Raw genomic sequence first — 17,205 nt, forward strand, 5'->3', positions numbered from 1 at the left:
TACGCGCGCGACAGAACGAGTGCGACTGGAATGTATAGTTCTAGTTATTTGTTTTTTTCTTACGATCAGTTTTGACGACGCCGCGGGATTCGCCGCATGTGAAGCGACAAAGCGCTCTGCTGTCAAAAATAAATTGCAACAGAAGAAGGCCGAAAGGCATGCATTTTTCACGCTCACAAATAACGTGTTTACCGATGGACAGGACACGGACATACAATTGAGGAAGTGTTAACAATCGAACAGTAAATCGTACGTACCACACGATGCAGCGTTATCCGAAAAGAATTTATTTGAGAAAGATCTCAAATAACAGAATAACAGTCGACGACAGTCACATCTTGACGATCGGACGGAATCCGAGATGACTTCGTTTGGGGCACGTTTCGGGGAGAGATTCCTTTTTTTCACAACCGCACCAAGGCAAAGAAACAAACGCGACTGACCCGTTTCTCACACCAACCCGGGCAACTATTTTTGGAGACGACTGAGGATTCTACGCGGATTATCTCTGGGAGGGGGGAGAACAATGTTCGCAAAATCGCGTCGAGGGTCGTTCGACGTCCTTCACCTGCTTCGTTTCCCGTGAATGTCGAGCAGAAAAGCTGGAATGACAGGCACTTACCAGCCTTATTTCTCACAATGGAAGATAACACAAGCCGTTTCGCATAAAAAAATGAAGTGGAAACTTTCAAGAGAGCGAGAAAACGTCGAATGCAAAACGGCTAAAATGCATGTAGAGAACCGCGCTGAGCGGGTCTTCACAGTCCCAGAGAGTGGCAGAAAACTTCTAGCTGATAGAGGGCGCGAGAGTCGCACCAGCCGCATCAGCATCAGCAACATGGCGGCGGCCTAGGAGCGTTTTTGGTGAGCCTTGGAGCAGCACTTCCGAAAGAACCCGAGCATTATCCACGCATCTCCCGTTCCCATGATGAACTTCCGCGATCACATATGTGCAAGATACTGCCCATTTTCAAAAACCGGGGTGTTTCAAGTTATGCCCAGGTACAGCCATGATATATGTAGGTAGCCAGTGCACAAGATCAACGACTTAAGAGCAACTAAGTAGAAAAAAATACAAGACGCAGACCTATTTGCCGTCAGCTTCTAAATGTAAATGTTCTGGACTAACTATACAATTGTATAGTTGTTCATATACATATATAGATATACAATGAGTTCAAACAAATTGTATACTGTAAACGACTTATTTTTCGCGGGCTCAATATTTCGCGATTTAAGTCAAAGCTGAGAGGTTTTGGAAAAATTCACGGGTTCGAATTTTCCCGAAGCGGTGGGATCTCAACATAGAGTTCAATCTATTTACATTTTACCAGACTTTTTCGCGAGACCTATCTGTTTTTCGCGAATTGAAGGCGATTCGCGAAATTCGCGAAAATTAAGTCGTTTACAGTATGTTCTAAAAATCACAAGGTAGCTCTTAAAAATGTCAAGCAGGAAAGTTTCAACGCCATAAAGACTATGCTAGCTGAAGGACATTTTCAGCGCACAATTAAAATGGGGGTAAAAGTACCTGAGCGAAAGACAAACGCAGCATGTCGAGTATCTCTCTTTTCACAAAAACGTCACAGGTAAAAATAAGCCATTACCTCACATACTGGTGAAGGCAAATATTCAGAGCACCAAAAATACAGCATCAGTACTTAGAATTCGCAGCTACTACGCTTCGGCGCTCAGGTATTTTAACCAAGCTCCCTTGAAGTTCACGTCTGATGTCGCCGGTAAAAATTCAACAATATCTCTGCATTAGGCTACCTGCGCTCAGATTTAGAGCATTGTGTTGTAATTAAAAAAAAATTTATAAAAAAAAATTACACTAAAGGTTGAGTGTGTAAAGATACTTTCCCCTCCCTTTTTTTAAAAAAGTCTAAGAAATTTAACAGAACATGAAGTGCTAGGACTTTCTTGTATATTTTGGATTTATTTTCTTGGACATGTTGTTCCGCTCTTAGGATGATGGGACCGTACCGACTATAATTTCCGTCTATTTCTAAAGAGCAAACCCTAGAGTGCCAGAGATAAACAACATACGAATACCGGTATGAGTATTTGGCCGAGTTTCCAGTGTACACTGTAACGCACCATGCGCAACCATTAAACTCGCCGGATTCCAAGCTGAAAGCTTTGTTCAACGCCTAATGTGTGGCAGCAAATGGAGGTGTTTGTTCACGTAGGCGGCTTGGATCAAGAAACGCTTGTATACTCCCATAGCAATAATAAACGGAACAAAGAAACCTATTTGCAACCACGTATACATCTCCTATCCTTGAAACAAAATGTTGCTGCAGCTCTTGCATATCCGACTCTCTGAGAAACTTCGCAGGCATTTCCAAGCATTGCAAGAGAAGTTGGCCTCCAGTTTAATTACACTTCGCCAGGCACATCGATAGAGAGAAAGAGCTTGGTCAGAGAAATTGACGGAGGTGACAGCCCATCACATGCGCGTGACATGAGAACCTGCGTGATGACGCCTCGCACGTCTTGCCTGTCCTAGGTGTGCCTTATAGCGCTGTAAACGCACTGATGTGGGCACTCCTCTTCACCATAGTTTGAATGCCTGCTTCCATACCTTCTCTCTCGAGCTATAGATGATTCGCTTGTCAGAATTCCATGAAGTGGGAAAGGTGGTGATTACGTTACGAATATTGTTTTCAGGTGTGCTAGAATATCACGCTTTCCGCGAGGAAGGTTACGTTTTGTACATGAACTGACTACATTTACAAAATGACAAGTCTGAAAGCTTTACAGCTTTATATCTTTTTCACCTTGTTCATGGGTTTATTACGTGTACGATGACGCAGAATCACTCGTAAACCAGAGCATGCTTCGTTTTGATTGTTTTTGCTGCCTTGATATGTTGCCCGCTCCTTGCTTTCTTCATAAAATCAAAAATGTTGAGATAGCTTAGGTGTTTTTTTTTGTAATTGCATTTTACCTAGAAATTATAATCAGCGGACAAGCAGAATTCACCTTAAATAAATAATTATTTTCTAATTATACCTTTCTGGCCTATACCTAACATCGCAATACATCGATGAAGTTTTAGGTACAGCTACTACTACCATTGTAACGGAACTGTCATTAGCGGCTCAACTTTCACAGAACCGTTACGTTCGCTTACTTCAGTTTAACTGAACGGACTTCGCTAGCTGCGTATAAGATGGCCGCATCAGCGATGTCGTTGCCGACAGCCAACGATATCGACGCGCTTACTGCTCAAAAATGCAAGAGGAGGCACCCAGACACAATCATAGTAGCGAATAATGGAGGAGAGGGCATGTGTAGGGTTCGGAACTGCCTTTATAACGATGTGGGTAGGTCACCCAATGAACACAGCCAATAGTGATGTCTTTGCCAACAGAGCTTCGTTTCTTTGCATTCGTTTCAATTTTTGTTATTTCAAAGAGAAAAATTATATTTATTATAACTAGAGATAATCGCTTATTTACTCATTCATTTCTTTACTTCATGTACGTCTAGAGACCCCATTCAGAGGCATTGGATAAGAGGGAGATACATTTCAAAATTATGGATACATAAACAACAAAACAAACACATTGTTATCAGCAAACACAATAAAAGTGCTTCTCTAATAAATTTAAAATGCGACATCAACTTTTGTTTCGTTTTCCTTTCAACTAAGATTAAACTAGCCGTGGAACACCAGCTCATTTCACTTCACTCTAAGAACAGTTGAGGCAGCTAAGAGTCGTTGGACAAGAGATAGTTAAAACGGCCCGTGTAACAACGGTGTAAGAACTGCCGTTTCATTCTTAAGAGCCAAATTAAACATGCAATTTAGCTTAGAGTAAAGGCATGAGGATTATTACAAATTGACGACACAAGACATTTCTTTTTGTTCAGAAACAAAATATTGATGACAGTCGTTGTCTGAACAAACAAACTATGGCGAATCTTACCCCCGCCAGTATGCATAGGCTCATCAATTGCGTATAAATATGTCTCGTCTTTGTCTATTAAACTGTCCATTAGGAAATGGTCTTTTTTCTTTCTCTTGATATTCGAAATTATGGGGAAGATTCTATTACGTTGGGGGAGAACGGCACATGAAATGAATTATCATCGAAAGTTATTTGCCATATTTTAACTTTGTACGACATATGTTTACCGCGAAATTTATTGTGCCCAATACAGTTCAGCGAAAGTAAAGTAAGTCAGTTTATCCCGTTCAAAAGTCACATTACCAGCGTGATCATATACTACTATGTAGTCAGCTTAAAATCTTCTGGGAGTGGCTTATAAATAATAAACATGCTTCTAACTCCATGATTCGTCTTCTCGGCCTCAAACTCATCGCCTGCTGAGCGATGAAATGATACCTGGAGCTCGCCACGTCCTGCCATTCTTTAGGGGAAACTAAAGCGGTTCTGTATTTGAGAAGAAAATTCTTGAATAGTCTTTGCTTGGCCTCCTGGGTTACGAATACCTAAGTTATATCTCAGATTGATGCGCCAAGTACCTACACACCGCTGTCAAAATAACGCTAAAGCCCCCCCCCCCCCTTTCCTCCTCTTCCTGTCGCGTTGGATCTGGGGAAAGAATCATGACGTATTATGCAGAGATCTCAACATTTATGCACTTTACGCAAGCCTTACCCGAGCAGTCAAAAGCGCCGCACGGGTCCCTCACAAGCAGCACGCGCATGGCAGCTGAAACCTTTGGGTATGACGTCACACCCAGAAGTTGGTTTTTCGGTTTTTCTCACGTCTATTGATATATTCGGGTCAAATACTCGTGATATTCAAATTCACGGGTCAAACATATGCTAGAATTCAAGTCTAATTAATTTATTTAGCTTCTTTTTAAGCGGTCAGTGGCTATATGCGGAGAGCAAGTCGTCTGCTTCTTGCACAGGAGCTGCTGTGACGCCTTTATAACTATTGAGGTCTATTCACTATTTGTTTCAATCAGCCAATAAGAGTTCGGCGTTCTTACATCATCGTAACCCCTGTGCAAGAAGTAGACGAACTTGCGCTCCACATAGTTCTTGTAAACAAGAGTAGAACGAGGGAAGACGTGTTTAGGTTATACATTTTTTTCGTGATGGTGTTTTACTCTCATAAACTCGAGTGCATAAAAAGGGCGTGTAAATAAATGGCCCTCATTATTCATTAGTCATTTTGTTCCTTCGGTGATACTAAGCTCAAAAACATTGAAAGGTGAGTCTGAGCAGACACAAGTATGTAACTCGTGTGTAGGATTAATTGCGCGTGCACGTACCCAACTTGGACGTCTCTTTAACATATGTTGAATACGAAATGAACAGGAAAGTATACGGTTGGAATTTGCACAAAACGCCATACGTGCTTAAATTGCTCAAATTAAGATGCCCTTTTTTTGTTTTGGATGTGTTTATGTATAAGACGTATGTCACCAGTGTTATGAATACATTATTATTATTTTTTTTTTATTTCGGAAAAAAACAATATTTTTCAGAACCTTTTTAGTGCCAAACCTAAAGAGTGCATCTGCCGTGCCCCAGCGAAGGTTCAAGGATTAGTTTAATCTACCTGGGGATCTTTTATACATACGACCCAAGTCTCCGTTACACGGCGTCTTCACCGCAATAATCCTCCGCCCGATTGCGGGTACCCCGGCAGGGGTCCGAAACCCGCCAGCTTGAGATCTGTAGGCCGGCGCACTGCCTCGGAGCCGCCAAGTCGGCTGGAAAATATTTTTCTAATGATTAAACTTGAGCCACTCAATGCTGTAGGCGCCGGCATAGTTTTATCAAGTGGGGCACCGTTAAAGAGTGCAAATGGTTACTTTGACTGCTTTCTTGTGAGCACTCGCGACTTGATCTTGTAAAACCCCTATGGTGCTAAACCTCGCAAGCCATAAATTGTTCTTTCCTGTTATTCCAGGCGGTTACAAAAACAGGCAAGAAATTATGGTATGAGTAAACAAAAAGTATTATAGAAGAAAAAAAAACAATTTAAAAAGGAAAGTTTCGCACACGCTTTAATTTAAGGTGACTGCCAAGGTTGGTAACCAGTGTAGTGCCAAATAGAAAAATAAGTATTTAAGATAAGATGCTAAATACCCCTTTTAAAATGTATTTAGAGTTGTATAATTGAGTTACTTTTAGTACGAAATTCCTTGAGTGCAAATACTTTGCAAAAGTAATTGAATTAGATTCGAAGATAAGTGTCAAGTTTTGGAAGCTGGTAATATAGAAATAAAAAACTCAGAAAGGGGGCGCTCTTTTTGGGATGACTTTCTGAAAATCAGATTTTGCTCTAATCTTTATGACCTTCAAGATGCAACTTGGCTGCTGCAATTTAAATTTACCCTGAACTAATTCGGGATATGCAACATAATGCCAGCCGAATTACTTTGAGAACAAACGGGACTCGTGCATTCTAGACATGGCACCGGCAGTGCTTTCGTTTGACGGCAGGCTCGGCTCATGACTCATTCCGCAATAAGTTTGTAATGTGCCCCGTCGCAATTCGGGGGACGTGACATGTAGTCCGGCACTGCATATTTATAACAGCCGAACTAAAAGTTGATCAGGCAGCCAGACTTCGTGATGAGTTCGCGAGTGAACGACACATGTGCACGCGCAGGAGAAACGTTTACTGGAGCAGAGCAGCCTCTGTCGCTGATACACAACCACGAGCGAGTACTTTGGTTCCGCAGACAAAAGCGAAAAGGAGCACCTGTCCCTTCAACGTAACACCGAGAAACCTTATAGAGAATACAAACCCCAACTTCACCTAAAAAATGTTATGGCAACTTGAATTGCGACACCAGTAATTTTGCAGTGCAGCACTTTCGGCGCGCAGTACGTGGGCCAGACAGAGACGGCTTTCCGATTGCGGTTTATTAACCACAAAGTGCATGCAAGATCAATTCCCCCACTCCCCCTTTCAATACATGTCAGCAATTCAAAACATTCATTCGGTAAGCTCGAAGTTCCATTTTTACAGTCTGGTTTCAAAAGCAACCGAGATCGCGAACAAAAAGAATTGTACCTTATTCACAAGTTTAACACTATCAAAGCCGGGATCAATAAGCATCCCGGCATTAAGTCTCCCATTCACGCGGTGAACATACCTGATTCTCCTGTATTTGCGTGAGCGTGCACATTCCACAGGCTATGGGCCATCCACGCTTTATTTCATGTAGAGGTCGTTGTAACGTTTTAAACTGAAAAGGCGGCTGGTGGTGTGTTTTCTCAAATGTTGTAGTTTCTTCATTACTTTTTTTTTTCTTGTTTACCGACCTTGACCTTTGCCGAGCATTTGGCGGCTGCTGTTTCGTAACTGCCTCTCCGTTTTTGCTCAGTCAGACCTCCCGGCCAGGTTTACGCTGGGGGCTTATCCTTCGGGCCAGGTCCCCAAATAATCGGCTTTTGTGGCGATAACTGTGTCGAGTCTATCGTGGGGCACTTGAAGGAGCCAAATGTCTTGAATTAGCATAATCTATTAATATCATGTACCACGTGATGTAGCCAAGGTGTGTCAATATTTCGTCTCATGTAACCAGTCCTGAAAAAGGTCTGTCTCAAGCCGAAACATCGACGAACTTTACGCATAATATGTTATAAAACTCCAAACAACCGTCTCAAGTGCGTTTCCTGCTGTATATACAGGGAGTTACAAAAGAAAATTTACAGGGTTTCTTTTTTTTCCACCGCAAAAATAAAGTAGACATCGCCGAACGCTCATTCTCCGCCCAAAGGTAGCAGTAGAGGTCACAACCAGATGCGAAAGTTTCAGCTCGGTCCGATACCTTAATCGAAAGTTATAAGTGACTATCTAAAAATTTCAATGGGAAAATGGAGCCCAATTTTGCCCGTTTTCGGTTTCTGGTGCCATAGAGCCCCGTGTATTGGAAAACTCCGTCGGCCGCCAATTTCCCATCGAACTTTTCAGAAAATCACTTATAACTTTCGATTAAGGTATTGGATCGGGCTGAAACTTTGGCATCTGGTTGTGACCTCTAGCGCTACTTATGGGCGGAGAATGAGCGTTCGGCGATGCCTAGTTTATTTTTGTGGTAGTAAAAACCCTGTAATTTTTTTTTTTTTTGTGACACCCTGCTTTTTGGCATCCTGAGCTACGTCTCTCTCTCTCTCCCTCACTCTTTCTTTCTCTCTCTCTCTCTCTCTCTCTATATATATATATATATCTATATATACAGGGTGTTTTTTTAAGAAGCTTAAAGGGCCCATGAAACGAATTTTGGGCTGGAATTAATCAATTTATATTGGGATTTTACTAATAGCCCATCGTTCAGTGGGCCAAAAAAACAAAGGCAGAAAGTCAGAAGCCTGACTTTTGGTACGAAAATTTTGAAAACAAAGCGAACTATTTCGTACCTCCTCCCCTTCGTAAGCTCTCTGCCTTTTCGCCCTGATACATCCGCGGACCCCGCAGCGCGTCATCGGGCCCAAATGCACGTGACACGGCACCGGACCTCACTTAATCCCTTCACCCCTAAGCTGACACTGTGGTGGAAGCTACGCGCTTGCCGGACCAATCAGCCGCTTTCCTTTCACCACCTCACCTAATTCTCTGCCGGTCGGTTTGCGCGAGAGAGCGCGATCACGTGGCAAAAGTGTGGCCGGGCCCAACGAGCACGTAGCTTCCACTGCACTATCAGCTTTGGGGAGAACAGGGTGCGGAAAGCAACTTTTGTCTGAATTTTGAGCGACGGGCTAATCTTTTAGGGGCACAATAGCGGTGTCCGGCTACACAAGCGAGATTCCCAGCAAGAGGGGACTCCCCCTTTCCGTCTTCTTGAACTGTTTGGTACAATGCGCGATTTATGAGTTGAGGAGGAAAGCTAAACAGGAAGTGGTTGGAAAACCGTTTCATGACTCCTTTAACAGTTTTCTTTAAAAAAAAAGCCGTGGAAGTTACACTTATGCCGCTTATGGAGGTGAGTTATACGGCCAAGGGGACATATTATAGGGCGTGAATCGTAACGATCAGTCGTCTGATTAATTAAAATTCGTTAATTACCTTTTTAAATAATGAAAAGATATATATGGTCCCAATAAGAAACTTGCTCAGCGTCATCGAAAACCACTAAGTCAGTCATTTTCAGGAAGACTTTCGGCGCTTGAAAAGCGTAATATTGCACTAAATTTACCACTCGTGGAGCAGGTACAAGGCTGGGGCTAGATAAGAGACGGAAAAATCTCGCGGGCGCCTTATCGCAACAGCTAGCTTTGTAACTGCTCCACGAGTGGTAACTTTAGTGCACTACTACGCTTCTCACGCGCTCAAAGTATTTCTGAAAATGACTGATTTAGTGGTTTTCGATGACGCTGAGCAAGTTTCTAATTGGAACCATATGTCTAGTTTCATACATTAAAAAGTTAATTAACGAAATTTAATTGATTTGTCCACTGATCGCTGCTATTAGCCCCCCATAATATGTCCCCCTGGCCGTATAACTCACCTCCACAAGCGGCATAAGTGTAACTTTCACGGCTTTTTTTAAACAAATCTGTTAAGCTTAAAAAAAAAAAAAAACGTTCCTCACAATAGGTCGCTGTCGCTCCTTCACAGTCCGTGCATTGCCGTTGGAGGATCCCCCCCCCCCCCCCCCCCCCCCCTTCCCCCGTTGGTGCCGCGCTATCCCTCACAATACACCCACAAACATATATGTATGAAGGACAAAAGGAGACAAAAAGGAAAGTGTACAAAAACCACTTCTTTATCCCCCGCTACCTTCTGCACCGCCGTGTTGTTTGCAGACCGGTGGCGTCGTTGCGTTTCCATAGAAGCTAAGCCTTTTTCTTTCTTTACTTTTTCCTCAGGTAAGTTCGCTCTTCGCAAATTTCACAAAAAAAAAATGCACCGTCTGTGGGCAACGCTGCACAAAGTCGTTGCGCGATAGGTTAAGAAACCGAATTTTCCTAGGGAGCCTTCATGTGCGCTTTGCTAAGGTGATGCCACCCTTTGTAATACCACTCGCCGACAAACCAGCAGCCATTTTGTTCCTCGGCGATAATCCGTGGGGCTTATAACCCTCCCGGAAACAAGCACCTTATTTCAGAAGTTCGGAGCAGCGTTGTGGAACCCACGGAGGGAGGATTAGCATTTTCCCCCTCGGATGGGATTACCGATGGACACAAAGGCCACCTTCCGGCGCACGGGGAAACAATGAGGGGAACAAAATGGCGGTGGAAGAGGGTGTGGGAAAGGGAAACAGGCAGTTGGCATCACTCTATGCGAAGCGCACATGAAGGCACTCTAAATTTTCCGGTCGATTTCGAGAGCCTGGCGTCTCCTTGTTCCACCCTGTAGTTTGTAAATGACTGCACCTGGCGGAAAGCTGGTTTTGAGGATTTTGAGGACAACACAATGTGCGCATTTGAAAGGAGATGAAAGAAACTCTTTTTAACAATCATCGGAGCACATATTAAGCAACAATAGGCAAACAAGGAGCTTTAGGTGAGCCCAACTGGTCACTTATCATAAAGCCAGCATGATCTACCGGGTGATTCAAGGAGACGGCAGGCTCTTTAAATCGATTGGAAAATTCGGTTTCTTAACCTATCGCGCTACGACTTTGTGCAGCGTTGCCCACAGATGGTACTTTTTTTTTTTTTGTAAAATTTGCAAAGAACGGAATTTACCTGAGGAAAAAGTGAAGAAAGAAAAAAGCTTAGCTCCTATGGAAACGCAGCGACGCCACCGGTCTTCAAACAACACGGCGCCGTTTCGCACGGGACACAAGAGATGGCGCAACGAACGCCGCCAACGAACGAGCATACGGCGCCGAGAGCCAGCGTCTTTAGCAAACAATCTTTTCGACTCAAAAGCGGAGCGCGTTCCGCGGGCGGCGACAGTCGCAGAAACAAAAACAGGCGCGGTAACAACAGTTCCTTGTCTGCTAAATACGCCGGCTCTCGGCGTCGTCTGCTCGTTCGTTGGCGGCAGTTGGCGTCGCGACCGCTTGCGCCATCTCTTGTCTCCCGTGCGAAACGGCTCCGTGTTGTTTGAAGACCGGTGGCGTCACTGCGTTTCCATGGGAGCTAAGCCTTTTTCTTTCTTTACTTTTTCCTCAGGTAAGTTCGCTCTTCGCATATTTTACAAAAAAAAATGCACTATCTGTGGGCAACGCTGCAGAAAGTCGTAGCGCGATAGGTAAAGAAACCGAATTTTCCCGTCGATTTAAAGAGCCTGCCGTCTCCTTGAATCACCCGGTAGCTTCTTTGGCCGAGGGAGTGGCTGTCCTCGCAAGAAAACATGTTCGCGTATTTTAATACCGGAACCCCTTGAACCTGGGATTTCTAAAAATAATCCATTGTGATCGCACCGAGCGCTAGCGTCACAATCCTCCTGTGACGGAAACACTCCATTTCCAGACAAAAAGTGTGGTCCGAGTGTGTAATCCGGACGACGTTACAAGCACTTTTCTAGCTCCAAGAGTAACGTACGTTTAGAAAAAAAGCTTGAAAAAAGAAAAGTGGGCAAAACGGCAAGTGGACACATAGAGGCGGGCGTACTTGGAGCTATACATCTCGTTTTTTTGTTGGCATTTGGAGGCTGTGTTTTGCTCGTGCCTTGTTTCCTGTTCTGTGTTTGGTCGCTCGGCTCAAGTTAGCAATCGGTTCAGCTTCGCCTGGAGTCTGACGGCCTCTAGTTCCGTAGATTGTTTTGCCGAGAGTTTTTTCCGAGGTGGCAAAATGTATTTGAGATACTGAGTACAAAAAAATTTAGAAATTTACTTTAGATAGAGTACCGAATACTCTAGACCAGGGGTGGCCAGAGTGACATGGGAGTAGAGTCGCAGACAAAACTACAAAAAATTCAAATAACCGCAGGAAAAAAAGAAAGAAAAAAGGGGGGGAGGGGTACTTTTAACAAGAAACAATATGGAGGGAGCAGGTTTTTACAAAGAAGACAAGTCTAAAAGTCGCTTATAACAAAAAAAAAAAAAGCAGAACAGCGTTTTTTCAGTTGCTAAGCAAAAATTGATGCATGGTTCGATAGCCAGACACTGCCAGTTATGCCTATACAGTTGAAAGTTCTTTCTAGAAAAATAAAGGAAACAGGGTCACTGGACACATCGATGCGTCAAAAAGCAGTCCAGCTGTATGTACATGTATGTAGTGTAGTACAAAACTAATAAGACTGTGAGTTTATCTTTTGTCGATAATTAAAGAACTATTTTTTGTTTGCGGAAGATAGGAGAAGAAAGGCGGTAACACTTACCATGCAGCCGCAAGCCGCACTTGTTCCCGCAAAGAACCGCATGCGGCTCGCGAGCCGCAGTTTGGCGACCCCTGCTCGGGACGAAATGAATTTGCAAGATACCAAAATCCTAGCAAAAGTATTTGAAAAACGGTGTCTTAATCAGACTATTTAAGATAGGCACAAGTCTGGCGGTAGCATATCACGAGAACCACTATCGGTATCGAGAGTACTCACGTTTAGTTAGTATCCCGTAACGCCGACTGATATGCACAGTTTTAAGTTTTCAATAGGTTTTGGCCAGGGCAATAAGCCTCGGTATTACAATGGCACGAGAAGCCGGATGTCGGCGTCCTTCGGTGCGGCGTTTGGCTCGTGGGTGGTTGCAAGCCGCGTGATCGTGCGACCTCTTTGGCTTCCTCGAATGCACTCTGCAACAATACGAAAGACCCGTTCAGCGAGGCACTCCCAGGTGGCTGCGCGGGATTTGCTTTGGCAAAGCCTACGTTACTTGAAGTGGGGAAATAAATGAACCTTTGTTCCAATTTCTCTCTCGAAAAATAAAGAGGCTCAGACCAAAATGTGTCTATACTCAGTTTGACTGAACGATGTACCGCAAGGGACCATCGAAGCTAATCCAGTGCAGTGTGAGTGTCTCAGGACCTTCGGGGACGGCACGTAATCACGGAAGGCGTTCATAACACTAGATTGGCTGGGATTGACCGTAGCGTCCACTGAGGTCCATCCTAAGTTGAAACGGAGGACACCGCAGCCGATAATTGAATCGGAAAAGGGGTGTTTTATATTGTGGGAGACTGCACTTCACTCCACCCTCGAGGACGTGTTGCTTAACGTGCTGAATGGTTATTATAAAACACCACACATACACAAAAGGCGATGAGTGTAAAAAAAATTGGCTTGCTGTTTATGTTTATACAGCCTTGATGGAGATTCGCCTCAACGGGTAATCGGTCTCTTAGCTGTAGATGAGAAATTTGGCCAGTGCGGTACAACCGCTAAGCGGGGTTTTTTAACGTGCATCACGCAGTAGTGATCACACGAACGCCTGCCGGTACGAAACTCATCCAGATCGAAACGGGCGGGGGCGGCGGGGATCGAACCCAGGAGGTTCCCAGCGCAAGCTTTCGATCCACGCTCCGAGCTGAGACGCGTTAGCCCACTCGGTCACTTCCTCCCCTAGGCGATGAGTGTCTGCCATGTACCGTATTTAGTAAAGGTATTCGCCTCGAGATCGAACCGTGTCGCCACCGTGCGGCCGAAATTGGAAACGCGCGAAAGCGGGGATACCGCCGTGCGTCGTCTGCTACGGGAGCACGCTCAGAAGCATGGATCTCGACGACGCAAGCCCGTTTCAGGCTGAGCTTGACATTGCTTATTAAATGCTTTATGTTTTTGTTGCCGTTTCTTCTTACTAAAGGCTGTGTTGTATCGTTTCCCATGCGTAGAAATTCTGCAAAGTGATTATTATTAAGTCGGAAGCTTCCATAATCTTAGTGTGTTGGTTTGTATACAATCGCTGTTCCCACGTATTATTGTTATCTCGCACAAACCGTGGCTTTCATAAAGCATTGAATGTTGAGTGGGTCTGTGGTTTGATTAGAAGATTAACCCGACTGATCGCTATTTTTAATAGACTAATCAATCAATAAATTGGTATGTTGATTTTTTTTGCCGGTCATATTGCGTGAAAGACGTTAAAACTACACTCTTTTTAATGGTTTTTATACTATGTCTTAAATGACCTATTGCATTCACATTCTAAACTTCACGTTGTGAGTCCTACATAAATATAAACACGGGAAACCTTTTAAAATGAAATATTTTTTAAGTTATTATTTAAACAGTATAATCACCTCGGTGAAATGACAAGCAGGCTGAAGTGGTTTATCGTGCAAGCTTGTGTCTCAAAAGAAATAAAGACCTCAAAAATATTAAAGAAGGCATTTTTTACTAATTGTTGACTTTCTCCAGCACAAGACTCCAATTAACCGGCAAAAACAAATTGCAATTAAAGCATTACTTGAATAATCTGGACTGCCCAGTCCCGATATACGTTAGGTGAGAGCGGAGGGTGATCGGAAAGTCTCGTGAAGGTCGCTAGCCCTCATCAGTAAAAGAGTATCACTGCGGCCTATGCTGTCCGTGTCGTGATGCGCGTCGATTGTTGGGGTTGCAGAATCTACTTTTTGAATACAAGATTATTTAGCCAGAAATTTATAGTATTGGTCTCTTGACATCCGTGGCCCTCACCAAGAAAATTGAAGCGGGTGAGCCCACACTACCGAGAAAAGCATTTATTAACAGGAACATTGCTGCGTTGCTCGGTTGCACCAGTTTATTACAGTCACGGCAGATATATTAGAACAGTTCGTTTCACTTGTTTCAGTGGTGCTGCCAACCGTGCAGTTTGCAGATCTTAACTAGAAGAGGCACCCTCTCCTCATCGCAACGCAGTACATTTGTTCAGACTCCAAAATACTTACCCACACTATGACACAGTAAAAGGGCAGGGGAACTCAATAGCATGGTAATTTCCAATACAGCGCTAACTTATCTTCATTCTAAATACTTATATTACTGCAAAAGCTAGAAGTTAAAAAAGACATAGAAGCTGCGATCTCACATCCCACAGTACCAGTATTATGTTATCTGTGTTGGAATTTACTGTTTTTTTTTTAATTGCCACGTTTATGAACCGATACATCCATTTTAAAAGAAACAAATATTTAACATAAATATTCCAGTTCAGCAGGAGACAGGCATCAGTTGTGGTGATCCATGCTTTCCAACGTCTGCCTCGAGCAGACGACGCACCCACAGAAGCGATTATATAAATTTAGGCCGCACGCTGGCAACACGATTCGATCTTCACTGAATCACCGAACAGTACCGCATCCTTTTCCGCTAGAATTGTTTTCCCACCGATAGTATTCGACAAAATAAACGCAAAAATCAACGCCGTCTCGCGCGCAAAGGTGGAGGCCTATGGGGCGGCCGTTTTCCTATCCCCTCTTTGACGATGACGATAGCGCGACCGTAGCGCCACCTCTAGGTCGATCTCGAGGCCAATATTAATGTAATTCAATAACGGCTCAAAAAGAAAAAAAAATTCTAGACAACAACAAAAAAATCATGTTATCTTCTTTTTGTTTTTATTGCCCTTGAGGACATAATTTGTGTACTAACATGTTTTTGTTTTGTCTTTTGTTTCAGAAAAGAATGGTGTTTTCTTTTCTGGTAAGTATATTCTCTCGTACGTAACCTGAGTTCTTGGCGTCGTAAGTAAAATTTGCTACATTTGCGTCGGTCAGGGCTATTCATAGCTCAACAAAATATAACATTACCCTAACAGCCATCTGTGTGGTGTTCTTCAATTTGTAAAATCACACCTTGCTTTGTCCTATCTCTTGTCTTTCAAAACTTCAGGCTGACTTTTACTTTTAGTCGACCCTACGCTTACATTCTTAAAATTATTTGCACCTTTAGAGGCTTCAAACCTATGTTTTGTTTTAGCAATTTTTATCACTAAATTGTCTGGGACCAGATTTGTATAAAAGAGAGAAAATAATTTATTTTACTCTTTTTACCTGTTACAAGGTAAGTGTTAACTCCTCAGGTGCTTCATGTTTCATACGATGCTCACATTCTGGTTTCATCATTCCCTCCCGAAAGCAAAAATGGCTTAAGGATCAATACAGTAGTAAGCAGTGCATTGGTCATGGATTGGCTCTTCCTATACGGAACTTAGAGAAAACACGGTTGAATCAACTGCCACCAGAGCCCCTGCAGTAACTCTCAATGTCTCACTCAGAGGAAGAGAAACGGTTTACTTCAGGTAATTATATCCGATGACATCTCGTGTAAAACAACGCACTGCAAAACTCGCTTCTTCCACATAAATAGGCGATGCTGTGGCAAACACATCACCTGTGTGCGCGACCGAGCGCCCTCCAGGGAAGGCTGCAGCACGTGAAACTAATCGATGACCATCCACATCTTACATCCAGGTTTGGCGGGGCGGAGGAAACACGCTAATATACAAGGTCGACTATTGCATCTAATGAACATTACACAAAAAATACAGCCGTATATTTTTCATCGTGCGTGCGTGCCGCGCTCCTTACGCTGGGCATTTTTTGTTTTACAGAATAAAGGGGAAAAACGTACCAATTATTTCATATATAATGTTGCCGAACGTTTTGTTTGTACCGCGCGAATATGCAATCAAATTAATGTTTTCATTTCATTTGAAAACTACTAATTTATTTTGCCCAATTATAGTGCATATAAGAGGCCAACACTGACCTTTTCATTTTAGGTTTGCCACGGCCAGACTCCGAGCTGAGTAAGTTGTCTGTCCTCTTTTCCCCACTTTGCTTTTATTCGAGTTATTGCGAGTATTTGTAAACATATTATAGGCTCACTGAACGATGTTCTGTCGTTCACCAAATAAGATCTGAAAAAAAAACGGAAACCTTTCAAAATAGCATGGGCCATTCACTCTGCACAGTAATTCGGCTATATAAACAAAACACGCCTTTTGTTATATTCAGTCAAACACTCCGTAAGGTCTCCGTCCATGACCTTTGTTAGTGTCTTACGTTGCAAACTAAAAGAACCACATGGAAACACGGACGCATTGAGCTACTGTTAATACGACTTGCGAATCAGTAAGTAAGACGTAAGCCGCGTTTATTTTTTGGAAGTTTTACAGTTGAAACTATGATCCTGGCTTATTACCCTTTTCATGTTGCGCCTTTGTAATCCTACACGATATCCCGATCTATAAAGAAATGAAAAGAAAAAACAAATCGTGTTATGTCTCTTAAAGCATAATGGCAGGAAGTTTATATTTTTTTCATTGCTACCCAATCAAGTCCTTTTCTTTTTCTGCTCAAAATATATTCCCAGAGAAAGTGTGGTATACTGAACAAATGTTAAGTCATGTTTCCTAAACAGAAGCTGTTCGCACTCCTAGTTATAACTT

General features: G+C 43.2%; 1 protein-coding gene across 3 annotated transcripts in view; it reads left to right on the forward strand.

Moving 5' to 3' along the window:
* The window catches only part of LOC120844085 (zonadhesin), an 86,390-nt gene that overhangs the window by 15,928 nt on the left and 53,257 nt on the right, over positions 1–17,205 (forward strand). For all 3 annotated transcript variants that reach the window (XM_040215689.3, XM_040215690.3, XM_040215691.3), the window contains exons 3-4: positions 15,432–15,455; positions 16,537–16,563. In XM_040215689.3, the coding sequence (XP_040071623.1) occupies positions 15,432–15,455; positions 16,537–16,563 (51 nt within the window). The remainder of the gene's footprint in view (positions 1–15,431; positions 15,456–16,536; positions 16,564–17,205) is intronic.

Source organism: Ixodes scapularis, unplaced genomic scaffold, assembly GCF_016920785.2.
Source record: "Ixodes scapularis isolate PalLabHiFi unplaced genomic scaffold, ASM1692078v2 PGA_scaffold2__306_contigs__length_199485367, whole genome shotgun sequence".
In the NCBI taxonomy this organism is placed as follows: domain Eukaryota; kingdom Metazoa; phylum Arthropoda; class Arachnida; order Ixodida; family Ixodidae; genus Ixodes; species Ixodes scapularis.